This window comes from Furipterus horrens, unplaced genomic scaffold, assembly GCF_987537825.1.
Source record: "Furipterus horrens unplaced genomic scaffold, mFurHor1.1.pri manual_scaffold_2, whole genome shotgun sequence".
Lineage (NCBI taxonomy): Eukaryota > Metazoa > Chordata > Mammalia > Chiroptera > Furipteridae > Furipterus > Furipterus horrens.
This window is the reverse complement of record NW_028327172.1, coordinates 43,346,896-43,373,138: the sequence shown is the minus strand read 5'-3', so window position 1 is coordinate 43,373,138 and position 26,243 is coordinate 43,346,896. Positions and strand designations below refer to the sequence as shown.

The 26,243-nt window shown below is 37.6% G+C and overlaps 1 protein-coding gene and 3 pseudogenes across 1 annotated transcript; 1 reads left to right on the top strand and 3 right to left on the bottom strand.

Annotated features, from left to right (window-relative positions):
- Window positions 1-1,386: 1,386 nt before the first annotated feature.
- On the bottom strand, window positions 1,387-4,641 carry OR51G2 (olfactory receptor family 51 subfamily G member 2; annotated as a pseudogene).
- On the top strand, window positions 1,904-3,713 carry LOC150018365 (pyruvate kinase PKM pseudogene; annotated as a pseudogene).
- Window positions 4,642-10,537: 5,896 nt separating the features above from the next.
- On the bottom strand, window positions 10,538-11,497 carry LOC150018363 (olfactory receptor 51G1). Its single transcript, XM_090267738.1, has one exon. It carries the CDS (start codon window positions 11,495-11,497, stop codon window positions 10,538-10,540), a length of 960 nt encoding a protein of 319 aa, XP_090123864.1.
- A 9,726-nt stretch (window positions 11,498-21,223) lies between these two features.
- LOC150018362 (olfactory receptor 51A4-like) lies at window positions 21,224-22,158 on the bottom strand (annotated as a pseudogene).
- Between the last annotated feature and the right edge of the window lie 4,085 nt (window positions 22,159-26,243).

The following is a 26,243-nucleotide window of genomic DNA, read 5'->3' as shown; positions in this document are numbered from 1 at the left end:
TCTATTGGGCAGAGGTGTCTAATAGCTTTGTTTGAGGGTCTGTGAATTTGTTTTTCTTTCTGTCTAGAAGTTTTTGCCACCAAGTCCATACTATCTTATCTACATAAGATAGTATGGACAGGGCCTATTCCTTGTATAGAACAACACCTGGAACAGAAAGTATGCATTCTGTACTTGCTATGAGAAGAGATAAATAAATGAAATAATGCATGTGGTTAATGTTGGTGTCTGGAAAAGTATCCATGGGTCTCCTTAACCTTGGGGCTGTTTCAGGGCTTCCTCTTTTATTAATCATACATTGCTGGTGATATGTTTTACTCTGTGTAATTAAGTTTTATTTTAGGAATAAAGTAGTTAAATTTATTGTGAGATGAAAAACATGCTAAGATTTTTCTTTTAAACCTTTATATATATCATATATTTAAATTGTGTAGACAGCCTTGTTGGTTAGATGTTGGTAGGTTTCTTTCAGCAACACGCTCATAGTGGGGGAATTTAACACCCCATTGTCAACACTGAACAGATCTTCCAAGAAAAAAAACACCAAGTATATTGAGGTATTTAACAACACTCTAGATCAAATGGAGTTCATTGATATATACAGAATCCTTCACCCCAAAGAAGCAAAATACATATTCTTTTCAAATGCCCATGGAACATTTTCTAAGATAGACCACATGATAGGACACAAAACAAACCTCCACAAATTCAATAAATTTGAAATTATATCAAGTATTTTCTCAGACCACAATGACTTGAAACTGGAAACCAACCTCAAGGAAAAAACCCAAAGCTTTTTTTGACAGCATCTTACCTAGACCTGCTTTCCTCACAATACCTTTTTATCTGGGGCAATGTGGAGGTACAATTGTAATACAAAGTTAAGTGGGTATAAGAAATCATCTCTTTTTGGTTCACTGACTCATGGCTTTTCTGATATGAGTAGTGTCTCAGCCTATTTCCACTTGTCCCCCACTCTCTACCCATGTTTTCTGCTCTTTCCTGATATGCAAGAGGTCAACAATGACACCCAAAACAACTTCAGATATTTCTCTGAATGTATTTCCTCTCTCACACTTCTGCCTCAGCTTGTCAAAAGGTGTTCCTTCACTGGACCATAATTCTTTACTTTCACTTCCTAATTTCTACATGTCCCTTAAGGCTCTGCAGTCAGGGAAACCTTTCTTGACACTCTCTTCTCCCTACTAGAGTGCATATCTCTCTTTTTGCTCCTAAATAAACTTCTTTTTATTATGAACAATACAATTTCCTGTATATATTTGTTGAGTACATACGTATCAACCTCCTTCAAACATGCATGCTTGATATCATAAGGATAGAGGAGTACATTTAAGGAAATAGTGTCTCTGAGGCTAGACACAGCTATTAACAGAAGACATTGGTAACATGATCTTGGATCTGTTTGGTCTTCGTGCTATAGATGATGGAGTTCATCAGGGGAGGGAATAGAAGATACACAAAGACCATGATCACTTGGACCAGATGAGGTGCCTGCTTCCCAAAACAATGGATGATGGACAAGCCAATCATGGGATAGGAGAAGAGGAGCACAGCATGGATGTGGGAAACACAGGTGTTAAGAACTTTAAATCTCTCCTCCCTGGATGCAATGAATAGCACGGTATGCAGAATCAGGGCATAAGAAAAGAGAATGAGCAGTGAGTCTATACCCACTATGGAAACAATGACAAACATACCATAGATGCTGTTGGCTTTGATGTCTGTCTGCACAGGCTAATTTCATCACTTCTTGATGCAGAAAATAGGAATCCGAAAGGACCAGGGAACCACAGTAAGGGAATCTTTTGAACATAAAAGGCAATGGGAAGCACTGAAGCGACGCTCCCGGAGACTCCAAATCTCTCTGCAATAGCTCGAGGCGGAGCACGCCAGAGGACTTCAGAAGCCATGTTGAAGCCCCATAGTAATGTCGGGACTGCCTTCATTCAGACCCAGCAGCTGCATGCAGCCATGGCCGACACATTCCTGGAGCACATGTGCTGCCTGGACATTGACTCCGCACCCATCACAGCCCAGAACACTGGCATTATCTGTACCATCGGCCCAGCTTCCCGATCGGTGGAGATGTTGAAGGAGATGATTAAGTCGGGAATGAATGTGGCTTGTCTGAACTTCTCTCATGGAACTCACGAGTACCATGCAGAGACCATCAAGAACATGTGCACAGCCACAGAAAGCTTTGCTTCTGATCCCATTCTCTACTTGCCAGTTGCTGTGGCCCTGGACACTAAAGGACCTGAGATCTGAACCGGGCTCATCAAGGGCAGTGGCACCGCAGAGGTGGAGCTGAAGAAAGGGGCCACTCTCAAGATCACTCTGAATAATGCCTACATGGAAAAGTGTGGCAAAAACACCCCGTGGCTGGACTACAAGAACATTTGCAAGGTGGTGTAAGTGGGCAGCAAGATCTACGTGGATGATGGGTTCATTTCTCTGCAGGGGAAGGAGAAAGGTGCCGACTTCCTGGTAATAGAGGTGGAGAATGGTGGCTCTCTGGGCAGCAAGAAGGGTGTGAACCTCCCTGGGGCCGCTGTGGACCTGCCTGCTGTGTTAGAAAAGGACATACAGGATCTGAAGTTCGGGGTAGAGCAGGATGTAGATATGGTGTTCGCATCTTTCATCCACAAGGCATCTGATGTCCATGAAGTCAGGAAGGTCCTGGGAGAAAAAGGAAAGAACATCAAGATAATCAGCAAAATCGAGAATCATGAGGGGCTTCGGAGGTTTGATGAGATACTAGAAGCCAGTGATGGGATCATGGTGGCTCGTGGTGACCTAGGCATTGAGATTCCTGCAGAGAAGTTCTTCCTTTCTCAAAAGATGATGATCAGGTGGTGCAACCGAGCTGGGAAGACTGTTATCTGTGCCACTCAGATGTTGGAGAGTATGATCAAGAAGCCCCGTGCCACCCGGGCGGAGGGAAGCGATGTGGCCAGTGCTGTCCTGGATGGAGCTGACTGCATCATGCTGTCTGGGGAGACAGCCAAAAGGGACTACACCCTGGAGGCTGTGCGCATGCAGCACCTGATTGCCCGCGAGGCAGAGGCCGCCATCTACCACTTGCAATTATTTGAGGAACTCCGCCACCTGGCGCCCTTTACCAGCGACCCCACAGAAGCCGCTGCCGTGGGTACCGTGGAGGCCTCCTTCAAGTGCTGCAGTGGGGCCGTAATCATCCTCACCAAGTCTGGCAGTCTGCTCACCAGGTGGCCAGGTACGGCCCCCGTGCCCCAATTATTGCTGTCACCCGTAATCACCAGACAGCTCGCCAGGCCCATCTGTACCGTGGCATCCTCCCCGTGGTGCCTAAGGACCCAGTGCAGGAGACCTGGGCTGAGAGTGTGGACCTCCGAGTCAACTTGGCCATGAATGTTGGCAAGGCCCGAGGCTTCTTCAAGAAGGGAGATGTGGTCATTGTGCTGACCAGCTGGCGTCCTGGCTCTGGCTTCACCAACACCATGCGTGTCGTACCTGTGCCGTGATGGGCCCCAGAGCCTCTTCAGCCCCTGTCTCATCCCCTTCCCCCAACCCATCCATTAGGACAGCAATGCTTATAGTTCTCACTTAGGGCTGTAGTGTGGCATTGGTGGGCTGGGACACCAGGGAAGAAGATGAATGCCTCTGTAAAATATGGCTATTTTTAAGCCCCTGCCCAGGTGAGGTATCCCAGAGCCAGGCTGCCCATCTTATGATCCCACCAAAGCAAGAGAGGCAGGGCTGCAGGACTGGAGGCGCCAGAGCTTAACATAGAGGGCAACAGCTCCTGCTGCTTCTCCTTTGTGCAGTCCGTCCAGTTCCTGTAGAAATGTACACTCAGAGAACCCCCAAGCCTGGCCTGGGGCCAGGAGTTAGCCAGCTAGAGAGGGCAGTGGTTCCAGATTCAGCAGACTCTGGCCCTGGCCTTCACTTGCTTCTCCAACCCCATCAGCCTTCCCCACTCCCACCCTGTTGTGCACTTCTGTTCCTGCATTCTACTCAGCTGTCACTGCAGACGAACACTCCACCCTCCACCTTCATTTTCCCCACTCCTGCAGCCACCTCCAGGCCTGTTGCTATAGAGCCTACCTGTGTGTCAATAAACAGCAGCTGAAGCAAAAAAAAAAAAAAAGGCAATGGGAAAATGAGTGCTACACTGCAAGCCAGGGAAGCCAGGCCAATTCTGCCAATAACTGTATTGGTGAGAGTGGAAGTGTAGTGCAAGGGGTGACAGATGGCCACAAAGCTGTCAAAGGCCATTGACAGTAGCACAGAGGACTCTAGGAAGGACAAACAATGAATGAAAAAGAGTTGGGCAAAACAAGCATCATGACCAATATCTCATGCCCCAATTCAAAAGATGCTCAGCACTGTAGGAAGTGTGCACAGAGAAAGACCCAGGTCAGTCAGAGTCAGCATAGACAGGAAGAAGTACATTGGCTCATGGAGTGAGGGCTCTGTTTTAATGACAAAAACAATTGTACAGTTGCCCAGGATGGAAACCAGGTATATGAAACATAATGGAATGGAGATGCAGAAGTGCATGTGTTCCAGCCTGGGAATGTCACTCAGCAGGAAGGTGGAGGAAATGTTACCGTTGTTTTCCAGAGATCCGAATGTCATTGTGTGTGAAGGAAAGGGGGTGTTGAATTCCTATCAAATTCCTGAAGTAATTGAATTGAGAAGAAGCTGCTGATTGCACCTGGAAATAAAGTAAAAAAAAAAAAAAAAAATTAGAATTGTACAACTCCTCCAAAGGTCATCTGCTTTTGGATTCTGGTTCCCTCTTATAATTTTTTTAGAAAAATTATTTCTTTAGATTCTTGCTCCTTGAGAATAAGAGATCTGATCATCTTTACTATTTCTGTTGGTTATACTTAACTTTGCCTACCTCTTGTTAGAAGATCTTTAATTAATTTTTCCTCACATGTATCTTTCCTGCCAGGACTCTCACTAACATTTCCAACTTTCTTTTAACTTCTCTTCATTTCTCTTCTCTTACCTTACTTCCTTTGCTATTCCTTCTTCCTTTGCTATTCTTTCTTTCTTTCTTTTTTCTTTCTTTCTTTCTTTCTCTCAAACCACATATAATTGTTAACCTTAAATGCAGACAAATTCTTCACTCACCTGTTATTGAAGTCTAGCTTAATCCAGATGAGCATAAGTGTTACTCAACTCACCAAATTCCAAAGAGAACTGGAGAATATGTGAATAGCTGTAACATTATTCTTGATGGCTGGAGTAAGAAATCAAAGCTCTGATTTTTACAGTTGTCAGTAACAAAGGCGGATTAAGGTCAGTTGAGGCTCTAGGTGCAGAAGAAAAAAAAAAGAGAGAGATAGGGAAAATAAAAATACAAGTTTACCATATTTTTAAATAAATAAAAAATATTATGTACTTTTAATGTTTTATTTCCAATAAAATTTGAATATAATACATGTATAATGTAATTAATAGTAGTATAATAATAATCACAAAGTTCTGATATTTCATTTTTCTAGCTATCAATGAAAAGAAAAATATAAAATTTAATAGTCTGAATGATTAGAATACTAGAGAAGAGATTTTTCATTATAATGCAATAAATAAATGATTAATTAAAATTAAAAAATTATTCATAAACTACAAAAATCCAGGCACTGATGTAATAACAGGAATTAATTTTATCTTAATATAATTTCAACAACAGGAATTAACTTTATTTTAAAATAATTTCAACTTACCTGAATATTTATTTATATACACAGGAAACTATTTTTAAAAGCATAAATGAAACAAGTACATATCCACAAACTTATTTACATCCCTGCATATTTGTGTATATCATAAGTCTGCACTGCAGAAGAACCTTTGTAAGTACAAAGTAGCAAATAGGATCCTGTTGCCCTGATGAGTGGCAGCGCAGCCGCGTGGGGCCTATGCAGTGTAGTATGTGTATAGTATGCAGCGTAGTAATGAAATAATGAAAATAAGCGAATATAAACATATTATCAGGTTTTACTGCTGATTGTAAACTTGTATGTAATTAAAATTGCACATATGAAACCCAACTTGGTGTCATTAGAATAAAGTGTAAAGTTGGGGTTTTGCAGGGCCTTTCAGAAGTCAGGGCCCAGGGCGTGGCCTTGTGCACCCACGTTAAATCTGCTTCTGGTCAGTAACTGGCATTCTCTACAGGTCTAGGAATCAACTGATGTGAATGTTCGGGAGGAGAGACTGAAGTCCCATCAATGATGGGCACGATGCCAATAATAAAGCAGAGTCCATAAGGCAATGATGCTGGTAGGGTCATTCTTCTTCAGATAAAGAAAAAAGGCTCAGGAGGGGACAGTCACGAGGCAGAGGCCACATGTTGTTTTAAGCCTCCTGACTTCTAGAGCATTGATCATCCTATTCCCAATTAATAATCCCATTAGAGTAAGAGCTTAAAGTGAGCGGGGGCTTTGCTTTGTTTATTTCTATAAAGACAATGCTTAGAATGTGCCCTGGTATACAGTACGTGTTCAACAACTTTTAAAAATGAATAAATAAGAGTTAAGTTTTATTTTGCTAGCTGGTGCTAACTTACTTGGTCCATGTTTTATCTACTTAAAATAATTCTATGAATAAGGTTCTATCAATACTATGATATTTTATATGAGGAAATAAAGACTAAGAGACAATTAATATTTCTTAGATCAAAGACAGTACATGGCCGAAATGGGATGTGAACTGAGATCTAATTTTTTCTAGACTCTAGGTGCTAAAAATCAAATACACTTTCTTCTCACATTGATGACAATTCACCATCAGCTAGCAGCAGTGAGCACAAAATGAAGGGCTTAGTAAGGACAGGCAAACTACGTGGTGGTTAACAATATAATTCATTAATACTAAGGCAGAAAATATTTTTGACATGAAAATGAAGTAGGATGGTGAAAAAGAACTATAATATCTAATGAACATTCACTATTTATTGGAACATTGTAAAAGAAATAGCATGAGACCTTAGAAAAGCCTTGCAGGTTAATATTATTACCTCAATTTTCAAATGAAGAGAGAGAGGCTTAGAAGATTTGATAGTACAGTATATGCCTAATGTCTTACAGCCATCAGTGACAGAGTTGAAATTCAAAGGCACATTCTGAAAATTTGGAAGCATTTAGGTTAACAGATCTAAGCAGTGAACAGATATGAGAAAGCTGTTGTCTCCTTTCTCAGCCAGTGTTAAAACCAGACCTGGAATGCCATGAAGTCAGTTCTCTCTCTTTTTTTTTTTTTTTGTAATTATTATTATTTTATTTTTTTAATGTGTTTTATTGATTACAGTGTTACATTTGTTCCAATTTCCCTTCCCTCTGCTCCCCTCCACCCGGTGGCCCCCCTCCCTCCCCTTGTCCCCCCCTTTTAGTCCATGTCCATTGGTTGTACATATAGTTCTTCTCAACCTCTCTCTGTCTATTCCATTCCCTCCTACGATGTTTCTCAGTTCTCTCTGATTACAGCAGTCTCCACCTTGGGCAGGCAACCTCTACAGCCTTTCTTGTGCCTCAAACTTCTTTCTCTTCTCCCTCGCTCCAAATCTCTGGCTGAACCTTCTGAGACCTCTTCTTGGTCCACAGCTCTGCCCACTATACTGACTCTTCTCATACCAAGGCTGGGTCCAGGGGCTCCAGGTCCTGCCTGGGGAAGAAGGAAGGCTAAAACTAGAGTTGCTGGCCCTGGAGTTATGAAGAGAATGGAGGGTGAATGCTCAACTCCATGATTTTTATGCAGCTGCCTGAGGTCCCCACTGAGAACCTTTTAAGGATCTTTAATCAATTCCCTTCTCTGACTATCTCTCTCAACTTTATTATCTCAGACCTTGGGAATAGGGGAAAGAGAGGAGAAGAGAATGATCTTGTGAAATACGGGGAAAGGGAGCCCAGAGGATGTTATGCTCTTGTAGCTATATCTGAAAGATCTGGAGAAAGTTTTAAAACAACCTCCACCACTTCAGAAAAGCAGAGTAGATGATGTTAATAGTGGTTTATGTGTAATGTTTTATAACTGTATAGTTTATGCACATTGGATGAGACAGTGTGCATGTTGTACATATATAATCATATGCAACATTTAAGAAGCTTTTAATTAATGGCTTTCCTATCACTAAAGAGGAAGCAAGAAGTCAGGCTGAGTTCTTGGAAATATTATGATAGTATAGATGCTTATTCTTGGTACCCTGTGTAACCCCATGCCTGCATTCAGGAGCTCCATTTCCTTTTCCTGTCTCTGATCTACTCAGAACCTAGCCCTGTGTTTCTAGACATCAGGGGGCTAATTAGAAAAAGTCATATATTCTCATAACTTTTGGGCAACCTAAGCCCCTGCAAAGAGTAATTAAATCCAAGAAGGAGTTTTATATGTTAATACAGGGATATGAAGAGTTATTCCTCCATTTTCAGACTCTGAAACCTGATGGAGAAGACATTTTAGAGAGAAGAATCAAGAACGATTTAAGTTTTATTATCTTTCTTATTGGAGTCCTTTTGGTAATACAAAGGTTTAAATAGTAAGGAATGCCCTAGAATCCCTAATCCAATCATAAGAGATTATTCCAATTTATTGGCTTGACTAGACACTTTGGCATGTGGTGGGCATCCTTTTGTGGCCACATTTTATTAATCTCTGGTTGAGCATGTACAAACATTTATGTATTATGAAGCAGTATTTTTCAAATCATAGTCCCCAGATAATTAGGATCAGAATCACCTGGGATGCTTGTTAACATGCAGATCTGTGGGCCTCATCCTTACAGAATCAAAACTGACATATGCGACAACTACAAAGGTTTAGGCATTTTCATATATCTTTTTTATGATTTAGTTTCAACTCTGATTTCAGAATATTCTATTTTCTCTATAATTAAAAAGGCATCTTCACTTTCAGCCTGGAATTTATTCCAAAATACAGTTACCTCTTGTATGAGATTTCTAGGGCTGCAGTAACAAAATACCACAGACTGAGTGGCTTTAACAATAGAAATTTATTTTCTCACAGCTCTGTAGCTAGAAGTCCAAGATCAAGGTGCCAGCAGGTTTGGTTTCTTCTGAGGCCTTTCTCCTTTGCTTGTAGGTGGCCACCTTTTTCTGTGTCCATACATGACTTTTCCTCTGTGTATCAGTATTATTGGTGTCTCTTCTTTTTATAAAGACACCAGTTGTATTGGATTTGGGCCCACCCTAATAGCCTAATTTTAATTTAATCACCTCCATTTTAACTTTATCTTTTTAAAGACTTTACCTTCAAATATATTTTGAAGTACTGAGGGTTGGAACTTCAACCATTTTGGTGGTGGTGGGGCATAATTTAGCTCTAACACATGTTTATCTATACTTTCTATCATTTTGTTTATCTAATGAATATTTTATGATATAACTAATACTCCTACTCGCAAGTAATACTTATTTACAACCTCTGAGCCAAGCACTGAAAAGAGACAGGTAATATTAGATGTGTTTTGGTAGAAAATACCTTTGAATCATTCAGATGTTGTGGAGAGAAAGAAAGAAAAAGAGAGATTGAGATAAAAACTGAGAAAGAGAGACTGAATTAATCTTATGACAGCTTTGATTAGAAGGGCCATAGAGTTTATCCTTTTACAAGGAAGACAACTCCATCTACTTTAAATTTTAGGATGAAGCTTCTTAAAGGAAAAGTTATATATAATGTGTAAAGAGATAAAAGAAAAATCTGTCTTCTAGCCAAGAAAAGAGTGGAGAAAAGAAGCACAGTTGAGAAAGAAAAGCAGACAGAGAATATCTAAGGGGATGTCTCATACACAAAGATGGTTCCTTGAGGAGACACAGAACTAGGGGAGAATATAAAAATGATCTGTAGGAAATATTATTGGATTGGACTGGAAGAACTGAAACTAAAATGAGCATTTAAAAATTTTTCAGTATCGTTTTTATTGTTATTATTACATCATTTTCATGATCATTAATTAGTAGAAGTTTATGAGGAAGACAGATGATTTAAATATAAAATAATTAACATTTCCTCCCTGCACATTCTAGTTGTAGTGTGAGTAAAGTTGTTCTCATCTATATTTATCTGGTGCCTGCAGTATATAGTTCTCACAAACACTCCATGCTATTTTCACATTTCTTTGTCTCTTTATCTCTATTACTGCAATAAAGATCCCTCAGTAATCCCCAATGTTAGGACATGTGGTAAACTGGAGTTCAGAAATACTAAACAGCAGAAAGTCTAAATATTTGTGGAGAATTGATATGTGCTAGGCACTATTAAAGATTAGCATGAATTATCTCATTTAACCTTCATAACATTCTTCCAGGAAAGATATTGTAATTATTTCCATACTCATTCTTTATTTGAGGAAACTAAAGAACAGAGAGGTAGATAATTTTCTTAAGGCCACACATGCATTATGTTGCACTGTTAATTCACTTTTTTGTTGATCATTGGAGTTTGTTATTTTGCTGTAGCATAGCTAAAACAAAAAATATCTATGTACTTTATGCCGCAAACTTCGTCTTTACCGAAAACAGCTAAGTGATTTAATAAACTCAAACTTCTTAGCAATGCGTTGGCGGATTTGCTTGGTCTTGATGCTGTAGATGATGGGGTTCATGAGAGGTGGTACCAGCAGATACACATAAGACATGAGAAGGTGAACAATGTGGGGAAGATGTTCACCAAAGCGGTGCACAAGAGACAAGCCAATCATGGGGATGTAGAAAAGTAGTACTGCACACATATGGGAGACGCAGGTGTTGAGGGCCCGAAGTCGCTCCTGGCGGGAAGCAATTTTTAGTACCGTACGGAGGATAAGGGCATAGGAAAGGAAGATAAGCAGTGAGTCCATACCCACAGTGCAGGCTACAACAAAGAGTCCATAAATGTGATTAACAATGATGCTAGAACAGGCCAGCTTCATAATCTCTAGGTGCAGACAATAGGCATGGGCCAGCACATGGGAGTGGCAGTACTGGAAGCGCTTCAGGAGGAATGGCAAGGGTAGAATGAGCAGCGCACTTCTAAACACTGAGCTCAGCCCCATCTTGACAATACGTGCAGGTGTCAAGACTGTGGAGTAGCGCAAGGGGTTGCAGATGGCCACATAACGATCAATGGACATGGACAATAGAACTGAAGACTCTACTAGAGACAAGGTATGGATGAAGAAGAGCTGAGTGAAGCAGGCAGGAATACCAATCTCTCTGGCATCAAACCAGAAGATGCCCAGCACAGTGGGCAGTGTAGAAAGGCAAAGCCCCAAGTCTGTGAGGGCCAGCATGGCCAAGAAATAGTACATGGGTTCATGGAGGGTGACATCAGTATGGATGACATGGAGAATGGTAACATTTCCTACAATAACTGTCAAATAGATGGAGCAGAAGGGAATAGAGATCCAGCCGTGGAGATCTTCAAGACCCTGGAAGCCAGTCAGGAAGAAAGTGGCTTTTTGGAGGCTGCTATTATAAAGAATTGTCATGGCTTCACAATCTTGGATTCACCAACCTTCAATACAGAATCAGATTCCTGAAGAATGACAGATCACTCACCTAAGTATCCTGGGACCTGAGAGTCAGGATGGGTCTGCAGATGAAATGGGAAGGAATTGGAGGACCTGATATACTAGCTTTTTCTGGAGGGCCTAGGAAGGGGACTTTTAGAGGAAATTTATTTTGATTTTTAAAAAATATTTATTTTTAGAACAGTTTTATGTTCACAAAAAATTGAAAAATAATACAGTGAGTTCCCTGAACCCAGACTCTTTAATTATTAATATCTACATTTGTATGGCATATTTGTTACAATAATTAAACCAATATTGTTATTAATTAAAGTCCCTACTTTATTTATATTTCTAGAAGGGATTTCTATAGCTCATGATGCCATGTGATCACCCCTATGGCAGTAGGTCCAGCACTGTTGGGCTCTTAGTGGTTCAATGAGGTCATCTCAGATGGAACATTTTTCATGTGTTCTTCCCTGAAAAAAATTAAAAATCTCCAGTTCAATCAGTAAAGCATTCATTCAGAATTTATATTATATATATGGGGGAATTAGTACTGCACATTGTTTTTCATAATTGACTACTAAGATCAGGTGCATATCATGTGCCTTCAAATGTATTTATAATTTAGTTGGGTATTGTGTTTCATTCCATGAAGCCTAGCCTGCAGGGGAGTGCAAAGGAAGCACTGAGTAAATGTTTGTTGAACTCCTTGAACTTGTCATGTGTGACCAGAATGATGCCTTTCCTAAATCTACATAAAATCCTTTCGTGGCTCGGGAGGAAAATGATGACATGCAAATCTGAAATCTGGAACTGAGAAATGCCTGAAAAGAAGTAGGGCCTCCACAAAACAAGTAATTCTATGAAAGGGTTCTTTGGGACTTACTTTTGATAGATATCAGGAGATATATGTGTTTCTAGCATGCGAGTGGTTAAGCTGGGGCTAGATGTAGACATGGGATGATATGCACCAGATCTGAAACAGAAATAACAAAAAAGAAACCTGAAATGGCCATAAAAAGCCTCTAGTCTTTAGCTTATAAAGAGGAAATGAAACCTTTAGGTTCTCAGAGTGAGCTATGCCTCTGGGCTTGGATCAATATGACATGCAAGTATTGATCTGTCTCTCTAATAACTGACCTGGAATCTCCTTTACTTCTGCTTTTGGACCTTTTATTCAACTACACTTATTGCAAGTCACACTGCAATGGGTTTATGTATGTTAATATGGTGTGACAAGTATATTTTATTGCACGCATAAAGAGCTTAAAATAGCTAGTACTTATTTAATATGTTTATGACTCTTTACTAAGTGCCTAATGTATATTAAGCATTTCTACTCTCACAACACTCTGAGATGAGTTCTACTCTAAGGAGCATATTACAGGTGAGAAAATGGTGGCACAAAAAGGTGAAGAGACCTGAGTGTAGTTACAGAGCAAGGAAGCGATGAAGATGGAATTCAAACCTTGTATACTGCAAAGTTTGTACTATTGTCCTATATTATATTTCCTCCTCCTACTGAAAAGTCAAGCAAGTAGAAAATTAATTTAAAAAAAACCCCAAACTGTAATTTTTATGCCTTGGCACATCTGGATAGGCATTTCCATTACATGCAAAATATTAGATGGACCAAAATGGGTAACAGTAGAGGAAACATATTTTGGGGATTGAGTTTAGTTTGGAACATTCTGAATGTAAGCTTAAAAAAGAATTCTTAGAGAGAGTATCTAGAGAATGTTACATGTTGCGATCTTTGGTTTACATGAGGGTTTAGATACAGGGCATCTCCCATGAATAGGCAATTGCTAGCAGATGCGGTGTGGAAAGGAAAGACAAGAGTTCAGTCCATAAACCTGGAAACCATTTTAAATGAGGATAAGACATAAGACTTTAACTAGAAAAACTCTGGAAACTATTTTAAATGAGGACAGGACATAAAACTTTAACTAGAAAAGAGACAGAGAATGGAGAATCAGAGAAACAGGATGGGGATAGCAGTCTATAGCATCACTAAAGTCAAATCACCACTGCTGGTTACAAAAAAGAGATGATGTAAGATGCAGGTTTTTTAAAAAGAATTCCACTTAAATGATGGTGAGGTCATTGTTGGTTTTTCAGAGGACATTTTAATAAATTGGGAAAAGACTCTAAAGGCTTAAATTATTGGTGGGTAGGGAGGAGTTAGTAAAAAGTATATATTATTTGTAATTTTCTTCTAAGAGAAAATCTATAGGGTGGGTGAAGATGTCAGGTATTTTAAGAAAAAGAGAAAGGAAGTTGAGAGTACTCTTTCAAAAGACTTCCTTTTTTTCCTCATTAAGGTAGAGGGACATTGAAGGGCTGAGGATAAAAATAAATAAATAAAAGAAGAAAAGTCCACATCCAGATTTTGCCATTCACACTTCAAATCAAAGCAAATAATAATAATATAATGATTAATATAGTAATAAAACCCTTCTTGTGTTATGGTTCAATAGGAGAAACAGATATAAAGAGAGACATCTAAGAAAGAGGAAAAATGAAGGAGAGAAGTGGAGACTTGAACAGAATATGGGCGGTGGAGAAAAAGGAACTATTTTAGGATTTAGAGAGCAAGCTATTGATAGTATAGACAACAATGCAATCTTACTCTAACATTGAGAGAAAAAAATGACAAAAATTTTTTGAAAGGAATGATAATAAAGAAGGGGAAATTTCCCATCAATTGAGGGAGATGCAAACAAGAGTTTAAATATATGAGTGGCTTGTCAGCTACCAGTCTTACAGTAAAACTGGTTTCCACGCATTGCACACTGAGCCATTTCAGAATTTGTGAAGTAGAAGGAACATGTAGTGGTCATTTATTTCATCCAGATGGGAAAGGCTCATTAAGCCTGTTTAGTGAGCAGCTGCTTTCATAGTATTCCATCTCAGTTATTATCTTTCTTCCACATATATTCCTTGCACATTATATTTTGGGTCTGAGGAAGAGGCAAGTGTGCCAGGTAGGGGGTTGAAGAAAGAAATCAAAGGAAGACAACTAGCACCAGAGAGATGGAATTACTCTATTACTGGAGTCTTGCAACCCATGCACAGGTCTGGAACTTAATACAGTTTGCTGAATAAATGTATGAATGAATGGATAAAAAAAAGAGATGAGATGCAGTAAGGATTAAGTAGAACAACTTTAGTGCAGTGATTCTACATATTCTTTTCTAAAGCAGTCACCTGCATGTTAATGGATCAGAGAAAGTGTCAGCTAATTTCACCACTAGATGATATCATACACCCTTGATTCTCCCTTCCTTCAGTTCCAATTTATTGAGGTAAAGGGATGTCACCCCAAAGTTTATGGCAGAAGCAGAGGAGAGATAGGCTGAGCAGTGATTTTGATAACACTCTGACTCTTATATAATTGCAGAAAAGCTATTTAAGGTTATCAGCATCTGTGTTGATGACAATTTGCAAAATTACTGCCAAGGACAATCATGACCTTATATGAGTATAAGCTTGATTGTTAAAAAATACTGCCAAATCCATTTTAATATTTAATTGTCTTAATACAATTTAAAAGATGAAAGAACTAATGTTCCCAAAGATGAGAAAAAAGATCAGAGGTAGCAAGGATTAAGCCAAATGATTAAGATGACTTTTAAAAAATTGAATTTATTGGAGTGACATTAGTTAATAAAATTATGTAGGTTTAGGGCATACAATTCTATAATACATTATCTGTATATTGTATTGTGTACTCACTGCCCCAAGTGAAGTTTCCTTAGAACATCTCATACAGGGACAAAGTAGGACTAGACCAGCAGCTCTCCTATCCCCAGTTTATCTGCCACTAAAAACTCTTCACTAATTTGATGTGGGGATTTAGCAAGTAGCTAAACTGAGATCTCAGTGAATGGTCCTGGTTACATGTGCCCCCAGGTACCTCTGTGTTCCTGGCTGTTCTTTGTGATTCTTCCTATACATACCTGAGCATCAGCAGCTGGAGAGAAAGGGACAGGAGTGCATACTTCCCCTCAGTCAGAGTGGGTGGTAGCTCAGCTACATGAATATTCCCTGCTTAAAACTCAGAGTCTTTTTGAAGAGCCCAGCAGTTTCACTCCAGGAGCCTTTGCTGTGGCTGAGAATTCCCTGAAGAGGTCTCCAGACTCTTAGCTGGGGATAGAAGTCATGAGAGGCTGAGAAATCCCAATTCTGATATGTGGTCTAGGAATACCTTCAAGATGTTGGGATGTCTCTATTTACGGATTTCAATTTCTGAAACTGGATAAGAAAGACTTAGCTAGGCCTTGAGAGCAGAATTATGAGAGAGAGAGAGAGAGAGAGAGAGAGAGAGAGAGAGAGAGAGAGAGAGAGAGAGAGAGAGATTGATTTTGATTCAGATTAAAGGATAAAGTTGATTCCAACCTTATCTTCGATACCTTCTAACCATGTGTCCATGCAACCTAGGACATGTTACTTAATCTCTTAGAGTATTTCCTTATATCTTAAAAAGGGAGCCTCTTCCCTCTTTTCACACAGACCTTGGTACTATCAGGCACTGTCATATGTTTTAGAGTCAACTGCTAGTGTAATTTGGTTTGCACTTAGGGAGAACGATGGCCTTTGGTCTTAACTATAGGCTTCTTAATTGTTATTGACAATTTCTTGTGTTTCCTCCCTAGTATACATGTGGTCTGGGTCATAATTCAGACACTTGTAATCCAAAATGCCAGTTTAATACCTTCAAATGGTTCACCAACCCATTTTATCTACCTGCATCTATACTGAGAGTTCTTCCAAAATTAACTTAAACAATTGGAGGAAACACCTGAACAAAATATCTGATAGTGGAATCTCAGGAAGCACCATTATTAAAATAATTGGGAGAATGACCATAATTCTAGTTTGCCAAGAATGGGCCTAATTTACACTTACTGTGTTGATTTCCCATCCAGTTTAGAATCTGTCCTATATTTTTCATTTTACCACAATTATTATATGTAACTGTATTAAAATCAGCCAGGATGGGCTTCTAGATCTTCCCTTTGTGCTTCAAGTTTCTGCTGCAGCTTTATCCAATGGCCTATGAGATACATGTACAGTGAGCATGGTTTCTACTTGAACACATTTCTAAACCTGATAGATAACCAGTGTTTTCTCATCTCTCTTTCTTTGACCGTTTCCAATGCAATATTAGTAAAGCTGCAAAGGCAGCAGGCAGAGCCACTGCTGATAAAATAAAATTCAATGGTATACAAGCTTGCAAATACAGCTAACTCCTCCTAGTTTTGATTGGTGGTAGGAGATATATTTGACAATGCTATGCCTTCCAGATACTCTCTCTCTTTTTCTCCCTTTTAAACCAATTAGTGATATGCTTTTTGTGCCAAAGCCTGTAAAATGAATGAAACCAGTAGCCTTGAGTTAATAGAAAATAATTTGAATACATGAACAAAAAATGCTCAGGGAAAATTCTCTCTTATGACTTTCAATTATACAGAACATTATTGTTAACTATAATCACAACACTGTGTATTAAATCTCCCGAAATTATTCCTCTTCTAATTGGAACTTTGTACCTTTTGACAAACATCTTCCCATTTTGCCCTGGAAGCCACCAGTCTACATTCTACTCTCTGTTTCTACAAGTTTAGTGTTTGGTTTAAAAAAATTTTTTTTTTTATTCTACATAGAAGTGATGTCTTTCTGTGTCTGACTTATTTCACTTAACATTATACCCTCAACGTCCATTCATCTTGTCACAAGTGGCAGGATTTCCTTCTTTATCATGGTTGAATAATATTTTATTATATATGTATATACCACTTTCTTTATCCATTTATCTATTGATAGACACTTAGGTTTTTTCTATATCTTGGCTTTTGTGAATAATGCTGCAATAAATACTGGAATAAAGATGTCTTTTTGTTATCCTGTTTTTATTTCTTTTAGATATACACCCAGAAGTAGAACCACTGTGTCATATGGTAGTTCTACTTCTAATTTTTTGAAAAAACCTCCATACTGTTTTCTATAGTGGCTCCATCAATTTATATTCCCCCCAAGAGAGCACAAAAGATCCTTTTTCTCCACATCTTTGCCAGCACTTGCTCTCTCTTATCTTTCTGTTTTAGATTTGTATTTCCCTGATGATTGGTGATGTTGAACATCTTTTCATGTACCCATTGGCCTTTTGTGTATCTTCTAGAAAAAATGTTATTCAGCTCATCTACCCATTTTAAAAATCAGGTTGCTTGGTTTTTGTTACAGAATTGTATGCATTTTGGATATTAAAGTTTTATCAGATGTATAGTTTGCAAATATTTTCACCCATTAGGTTGGCTGTCTTTTCATTATGTTACTTGTTTCTTTTGCTGTGCAGAAAATGCTGTGACTTGATATAGTCTCACTTAATTTTTCTTTTGTTGTCAGTTGGGGAATCTGCACATGATGCTTTCCTATTGGCTCATGGGAGGACTTCCTGATGAAATTTACAACACAGTCACACAATGTCCCTGTAATGTTCTGTGAGAATTTAATTTTCTTTTTTCCTGATCTCTTTCCTCTCTCCAGTCAAGGAAATTCTGATTTAGTATTCTGGGTGCTGTAAGAGTAATGGCTATTTTTGGCAGCATCCTGCACAGCTATGGAAGCTTAGCACTTACCACCTGATCTTCTTTTCCTTTGCAGAAGGACCCAAGGGCTAAGATGGTCTTGCTTAGTCCTAGACTTTGCTGCTTTGGGGAGGGGTGATGTGGACAAAGTCAAGATTGTTTCTCTTACTCCCTTTCATCTAAACTTTTTTTCTCTCTAGTGGAGGGCTGGAACTTCTTCTCTGGAAATTTGAACTTCTTCTGTCTGTGATTGACTGCCATGGTCAGTGTTTTCCAGGAACTAGCAGACCAAAATCAAGAGGGGTTCACAGGCTGTTGGGGAGCCAGTACTAAAGTCCATAACCTATAACCCAAAGCACAAGTTACTGCAACCCTTGTGAGTCCCTTGGCATATGGTATAGGATCCCACAATTCTATGAAAACATGTTTGTTCATGGGTGAATGCTTAAATTTTTTTGGGGGGGGGATTCTAAGGAGAGACCTCATCTGTCACCATGATGCTGATATAACTCCATAAATCAATTAGTTATTTAAGTTGTGAATTATTTATTCCAATACATGACTAAAGGTAAAGTTTTAAAACATTTATTCTATTTTGATTTTATTCTGTAAAACACCTGGCCTTATTGTGAATGCTCTTTTGAGTTCAGTCAGGAAGCTCAACAGTAGATATACATTTAAAAAAATGTAGAGATGTAATCAATACACTTTATTATAGTACAACAATATGGTAAAACAATGTCCTTATGAAACTGAGAAACTCTACTTGGAATTGTTCAAACATAGTTTATGATTATAGCCAGGCAATTTTTTTTCTAGTCTATTTTCTTTGCATACATATTTAGAGTAACTGATTTAGAAAATTTTTGAGACAAAGCTGATATTTAATTTAAAAATATAAAAATTTTAGTATCATAGTACATACTTTCTTTTCTGCTGATTACCTTCAATCAGATTTTAAGATAGGTGAGCTAATGAAAGAATACTTGGTAAACCAGACTAATTTGGTGTGACAGATGTGAACACATACTTTTCATCTTCCACTTGGACATAATTTCTTGGGGTGACCCGGCAATCAGTGAACAAGTAGTGGTATAAGTAATTTTGGATCTTTCTGATCAATGGGAAAATCTTTCATAAAGCAGTCTTTTCCCTGAGCCCCCAGTCAGCCTGGCAGAGACTTCATTATCTGTGAAACATTGTCTAATGTCTCCCTTTACTCAATCCTGGTTTTGTCCCTTCTCTTTCACACATTTAAATTCTTTGCATACTGATTCCATCTTAACATCTGCTTCCTAGACAACCCAGATTCTAAATTTTTACATGTATTTTGTTCAAAGTAGTTTAGACATCTTTAATCAAAGTATTAAAGCATTGGAATACCAAAACATTTAGCTTTTATGTTTTCAGCAAGTGGAAATTATTTGCTAACCCAAAGCTTGCAAACAGAGCTGTACATGGACTACAGATTGCTTTATTTTTATAGAAAATTTTATATTTGAAAATACCTTCAGTTTAAAACTGTTTCACTGGCCAACCAATATACTAAAATAATTTTCCAATTAATATTCTAATATATTTATATAGAAGTACATATATATAATTATTAAATATGTATATGAAGAATTATGAAATATATTATTTTAAAATATGAATATATATTATATAATTGTATTTACTTCTGTAGTCCTGTTAATTCTCAAGTGTCTAATTACTACTTTTAAATGTTTTCATTGAAATAAAAGCTAATGTGTTTTAAGAAATTAGAAAACTAACACAAAGTATGTCTAGACAAAATTAGAGATTGTTAATAAGTTGAAGTTGATTAACGTAATTGAAAAAACATGTAGTAGAAAGCTAAAAGTATACATAATTGCCAAATAAGGAGATTATTGCACATCTGAGTTGAGAAATGCAAATATTGTTCAATAGCATAAATTCCATCAACATATATGCCATTCTATGATTATATAAGTATAAACAGAATATGAGACAAGATTTGAAAAGGGTTCCCACCATTGCCAAGGGTCTGGGTGAACTATTGGAAATTTGACTGTGGGTTGTTAAACATCCTGCAATAAGCAGAATTCCCAGTCTGTTGATTTCCTGACTTAAATGCAGGGAATGCATCTTTTCAGAAACATTGTTAGCTGTTAATACTAGTTGCCTGAAGGACTAGTGTTATTTGTTCATGTCTGGGGTATAAACAGATGAAAAAGAAAAGAAAAGTCAAGAAACAAAAGAATAATTTTAAATAATTGTGTAACATGTATTCAGTTTAAATGCATGCTGATATATATATATATATATATATATATATATATATATATATATATATACACACACACATATATATCACTATACATAAATAAATTAATGATGAATTCATGAGAATTGAGAAAGTTTAGGCAGAAAATGTATGGAGCTCTTAAAATGTTTCTCTTTTAAGAAACACACACTTATAGGCTGAGAAAGAGTAGCTATTAATAGGGAGATTGAAAAAATGGAAATATATAGAAGGTATATCAAGGTCTGAAAATGCAGGAAGATATGGAATTTCTTTTTTAGGAGTTATGATTAAATTTTTATAGGGAGGAAAGACTGGCTTGTTTGGGGGAAGAGAAATGGAATAAATTGGTAGAATATATACAGAAGACTTTGGGTCAGATGGTAAAAAATGAGAGTAGTCATGTTTCATTGCCTTTTTTGAATAATCAAAATGCATTAATATTTATAAAGAAAACATGCAGATAAGGAATAGAGTAGATATATTAAAGAACCTGACAAATGCTTGGTGTGATCTCTGTGAGAAATGGATGTGGGGCTGAATAGAAGAGTAAAATAACAGCATTCTAAGTGGTATTTGATGATCAGCCAAGATAGGAGATGCTGTGGCACCAATTTGAACAACCCCATGATGTCTCCAGCAGTGCTCAGCAGGATACTAAAGGTACTGGGTGGGTATCAAAAGCCATTGACTCTATGAGCTCTGTCTGATTATGAAACCCAAAGCCATTCTACTATATTATGCTTTATTCCAGCCACACATTCAAAGTTTATTTAGTTATCACTTATAAATGTATTGCCTTTCTCATTCCTTTGATCAACTTCATTTTGGACAAAGTTTCCCCAGAACTTTTTCTCGGATTTGACAGGTCTTCACACAGTACACAATGGGGTTCATCAAGGGTGGCACTAGTAGGAAAACATCTGCCATGAGGATGTGGATCAGAGGAGACACATCCCTGGCAAAACGGTGGAGCATTGCTGCACTCAGCATGGGTACATAGAAGATAAGCACAGCCCAGATGTGAGAAATGCAGGTGTTGAGGGCTTTCAACTGCTCTCTGGGGGTTGCAATGCTCAGGACTGTCTTTAAGATTATTATGTAGGGAAAAGTAATAAACAATAAATCCAGAATGGTAGAGAGAGCAGAAAAGAGTCCATAGACAACGTTGACTCTGTTGTCAGAGCATGCCAGCTTCATGACATCCTGGTGGAGACAGTAGGAGTGTGAGAGCAGGTTTTGATGACAGTATATTAGCCATTGTAAGAGAAACGGCAGTGGAAGGATCAAAAGAACATTTTTAGAAGTCAATAAAATCCAAGTTTTGATGACTCGAGAACTGGTTAAGATTGTGCTGTTTCTCAGAGGGTTGTGGATGGCCACATATCAGTTGAATGCCCTTACAGATAGCACAGAAGCTTCAGTGACTGTGAATAAATGGATAAAGAACTCCTGGGCAAAGCAGGCAGCTGCATGAATTTCTTGGACACTAAATAGGAATAGGCCCAAAGTGGTGGGTAAAGAAGAGAGGGACAACCCTAAGTCAGAGATGGAGAGCATGGAAAGGAAATAGTAGATAGGTTCATGGAGACTTGGTTCTGTTTTGATAAGAAAGAGAATGGTAAAGTTTCCCAGGAGAGAAAAAAAGTACACGGATGAGAAAGAAATGGATATTCAAATGTGACTCTTCTCCATCCAGGGATCCCAGTAAAGAAGAATCTAAGAACTTCAATGTTTGTGTCATTAAGAGGAGACATGACATGAAAAGATACCTAACAAGGTGCTTACCTCAGTGCAGTGGGAAATTTCCTAAATGATGTTCCTTTCTGGTATGATGTAGGTCACAGATATTAAGGTGACAATCAGAGACTTTTTAAGATAGTCTATGTTTCTATTGTCAGTTCAGGCTAACAGGAAAGTCAAACACAGAAACAAATGTGAAGAATATGATTTGCTTCTTCATTTAGGAATTTGTTTTAATTTTGTAAAAATTGTCCATAAATTTGGACTTTGCACATTTAACAATCCCCAAAATCCTTTGACTACATGCAATTACCCAGGACCAGATCTCTTAATACCAGGTCACCAATTTTGTGGTTCTCTTATTTCAGTTTTATAAAAACAAAATCTTAAAGGGAAAAGTAAAATTTTATAAACTGGGGAGGGAGATAGACTTCATAAATTATTTCATACCTATATTCAAACCTTTCTATCTCTAATAAGATAACATTTGAAGTAATGAAAGAAATAAAAGTTCATAATTATACAATTATACAGTTAAAATAGACCTTAAAAATGCAGTCTTCCTTTCTTGTTTGTACAGAATTGCTCTAAATCAATAGGTCACCATCAGCTAACATATCATACCTCATTGCTGGTATTGGTATATTAACTACTACCCAAAGCTTTCTACTTCATGGTTGAACACTCATATTGTTTTTGTCCCTAGAATTAAGTTGATAAGTGTTTCTAAAAGTTTCCATCTTCTTTTCTCTGCAGGTACAGAATCTACTGTCATTAATACAAAATAGCTTCTTTTTTTAAACATATTTTCCTTATTATTACTAATTAATGCCTGTTTTCCCCCATTACAAATCTATAAGGGTAGGGAATCATGGTTATACTGTTCACAACTGCATTTACAGTGCCTAGTATAGTAACTGGAACATAGCTGGAGCTTCATAATTACTTATTTAATTGAACATAATATCTTAAAGTTGAAGACAGTAATACTTCCCTTCATTAGCTATCTTTTTTTTCTGACTAAACTTCCTGTATTCTATTAAACATGTGTGTAAATTTTTGTTGTTAGTTTTGCTTAAAATTATTCATTTGGTGCTTCTCAAACAAACAAAAAAATTGGTGCCCCTTAACATATGAAAACAATTCCTTGATTATTGGCTCAAGAGACTATCTTTTCCAAAATCATTATGTTATACGTTCTTTTTACCATTTTATTCAGGATCTAGAAATTACTGAATCACTATTCACTCATCCACACAATCTTCCACAATTTAATTACCTGTCAGGGTTGACTCAGACTTTTCCAAGAATATTCAGAATTTGGAAGAACCTTGGCTTTTAAGAAAGTGCAATCTCTTAGTGTTTCTATGTCAACTGTCTGCTGTTTTGTTGGATTTTTCTCTTCTTTCTAACCTTTAAATAAGTAAATATCCAGGATACTGTCCAAGTACCTAGTTTCCTTGGGGACCTATAACTTATTAAGTGTTTGGAACTGAAGCGAAAAGCCAAGGTGATGAATAAGGACATGATATCCATCATCTTATGAATGTACCCATCTTCCATAACTCTTTATCTGAGCCATAGAACTTTTATGCTCGATATGACTAAAATTATCTCATGTCAATAGAATGTGGCCATTGTGTTCTGGCCTTTGTCTCACCATTGAATTGAGAACCGTAATTTCTTGCTTCTTTGTTTTTTCTTTCTTTCTTTTCTTTTTTTTAAAATAGTTTTTCTATTACAGTTGTTTCATTCCCCCCCCACCTGCCCATTGCTCTCCCTGTCTTGCTGACCCCTGCTCTCCCACAGTCAGTTCTTACCCTGTTGTCCATGTCCATGAGTCATTTATACTAGTTCCTTGACTAGACCCTTCACCTTCTTTCCTCTTTCCCCCTTCCCCCCTCCCCTCTGGTCATTGTCAGACTGTTCCTTGTTTACTGGTCTCTGGTTCTATTTTGCTCATTTCTTTTGTTCATTAGTTCCCTGTATAAGGTGAGATCACACGGTATTTGTCTTTTACTGCCTGACTTACTTCACTAAGCATAATACTCTCCAGTTCCATCCATGTTGTTGCAAAAGGTATGAGTTTCTTCTTTCTTTCTGCTGCATAGTATCCCATGTATAAACGTACCAGTTTTTTGATCCACTCATCTATTGATGGTGCATTGTTTTTTTAAAAAAAATTATTTATTTTATTTTTAGAGTGAGGGGAAAGGAGAAAGAGAGGAAGAGAAACACCACTGTGTAGTTGCCTCTCACTCGCACCCCCAACTGGGGACCTGACATGCAACCTAATAATGTGCCATGACTGGGAATCGAAACAGCGACACTTTGCTCACAGGCTGACGCTCAATCCACTGAGCCACAGCAGCCAGGGCCATTTTTTTTTTAAGTAGTCATTATTGTGATTTAATGTAAATATAGGGGATAAGCACCATACATTTAATTATTTTATATAGTTACTATTAATTTAACTTTATTATAATAATATGACACCCTCTAAATAATTTATGTAAATTTTCTCATTAATGTCTTATGCTATTATTTTGTTCATTTCATAGATAAGAAAATAAGTCTAAGAGAGCTTTAATAACTTGTCCAAGGTCATATATCTATCTTCCAGGAGACACAAAGTATAATCATGATTTATATTTGAAATATAAATCTTTCTCACATATATCACCCAAGCTGAGCAATTCTAAAACTTCCCTGGACACACATTACCACCAACATGTACATTCCATCTCTCCTTGGTAGTTCTGTAAGGTTCTCAGTCTCCATGGGGATCTTCTGAGTTACTTTTGTTTCTACATCTAGCGCATCTCTTCAGGATACAAAAAGATAGAAAATGCAATGAAAATTTTGTCAAATATTGTCAAAGAGTAGAATTATATCTTACCTTCATGTGATTTTTTTTTTACCAATGTGACACTTCACCTTAAAGTCAATGATAGGAGAAACATTAGAAGCAGGAAAGAATTCCCTAGACTCCTCATTTCTTCTTTGTAAGAACGGTTTTATAAAGCCCAGAAAGTCTTTTGGGATGACAACAAGCAAGAGTCGTTTGGAGAATAAAACCATACTTTGTGGAAAATCTTCCATGGGGATGATTCAAGGGACATTGATTTAGCACTGAGCTCATAGTGCAGTGTCAGGCTGAAGAAATTGAGTTTGATAATATATTAGAGACTATATTCAAATTCAATAGCTCCTCATCAATTTTTTGCTCTTAGCTCATTGCCAGCACATCCTGGGACAAGTCTGCTAGGCATTTTGAATCCCAAGTTCAGAAAAAGAGCAAGCGATCAATATTGTATATTAGTTTTCATCTAATTTGAAATTATATACCTCTATTTATATGTTTATAATGGCCATTTGTATTCCTCTTTTTGAAGCCTGTGTTCAAGTCTTTTCCATTTTCTATTGAGTTATTGTCTTTCCCAAATTAAGTTGCAAAAGTTTTGTATGTTTGTTTTGTTTTTTATAAATATAAGCTAAGCCATTTGTTGGTTATATACAGCATAATTTTCTCCGACTTTATTGCTTAGTTTTTTAACTCTTTTTATTCAATCAGTGAAGTCAGCCTTGTTAGGCTATGTAGATTTATACTATATTTACTTTGAAGGCAGGAGATTCTCTTTGGAACAAATATGAGCAAACCATAGGTCAACAACCATATGTAACTACCTGTCAATATAATATAAATCATACCTAATTTATTCAATATAATAACCTTATAATCTAGTTAGAGAGAGACAAATTAATTATGGATTCTTAATTTTTGTCTATAATTTTCATAAGTCTTCTAACTACCATTAGTACACAATCATGCATAAGTTCTCATACATTTGGCAATAATAAAGTGCTTGAGTGAATTGTTTCTTGATGCAAAGAAAAATCATCCTAGGAGATCCAAGATGGCGGAGGAGTAAGTGGAAGCTACACTAACCTCCTCCCAGGACCAGTCTGGATTTACAACTTAATTTTGGAGAAATCATCTGGAATAACCAACGGAACACTAGCTGGAAAGAAGTCTTATAACCACGGAGAGACAGAAAAGGCCGCTACATCACAACGTGACTGGTAGGGAGTGCGGAGA

Bases quoted from the DNA above. Each gene is read 5' to 3' on its own strand.
- LOC150018363 (XM_090267738.1), bottom strand. From the start codon at position 11,497: ATGACAATTCTTTATAATAGCAGCCTCCAAAAAGCCACTTTCTTCCTG.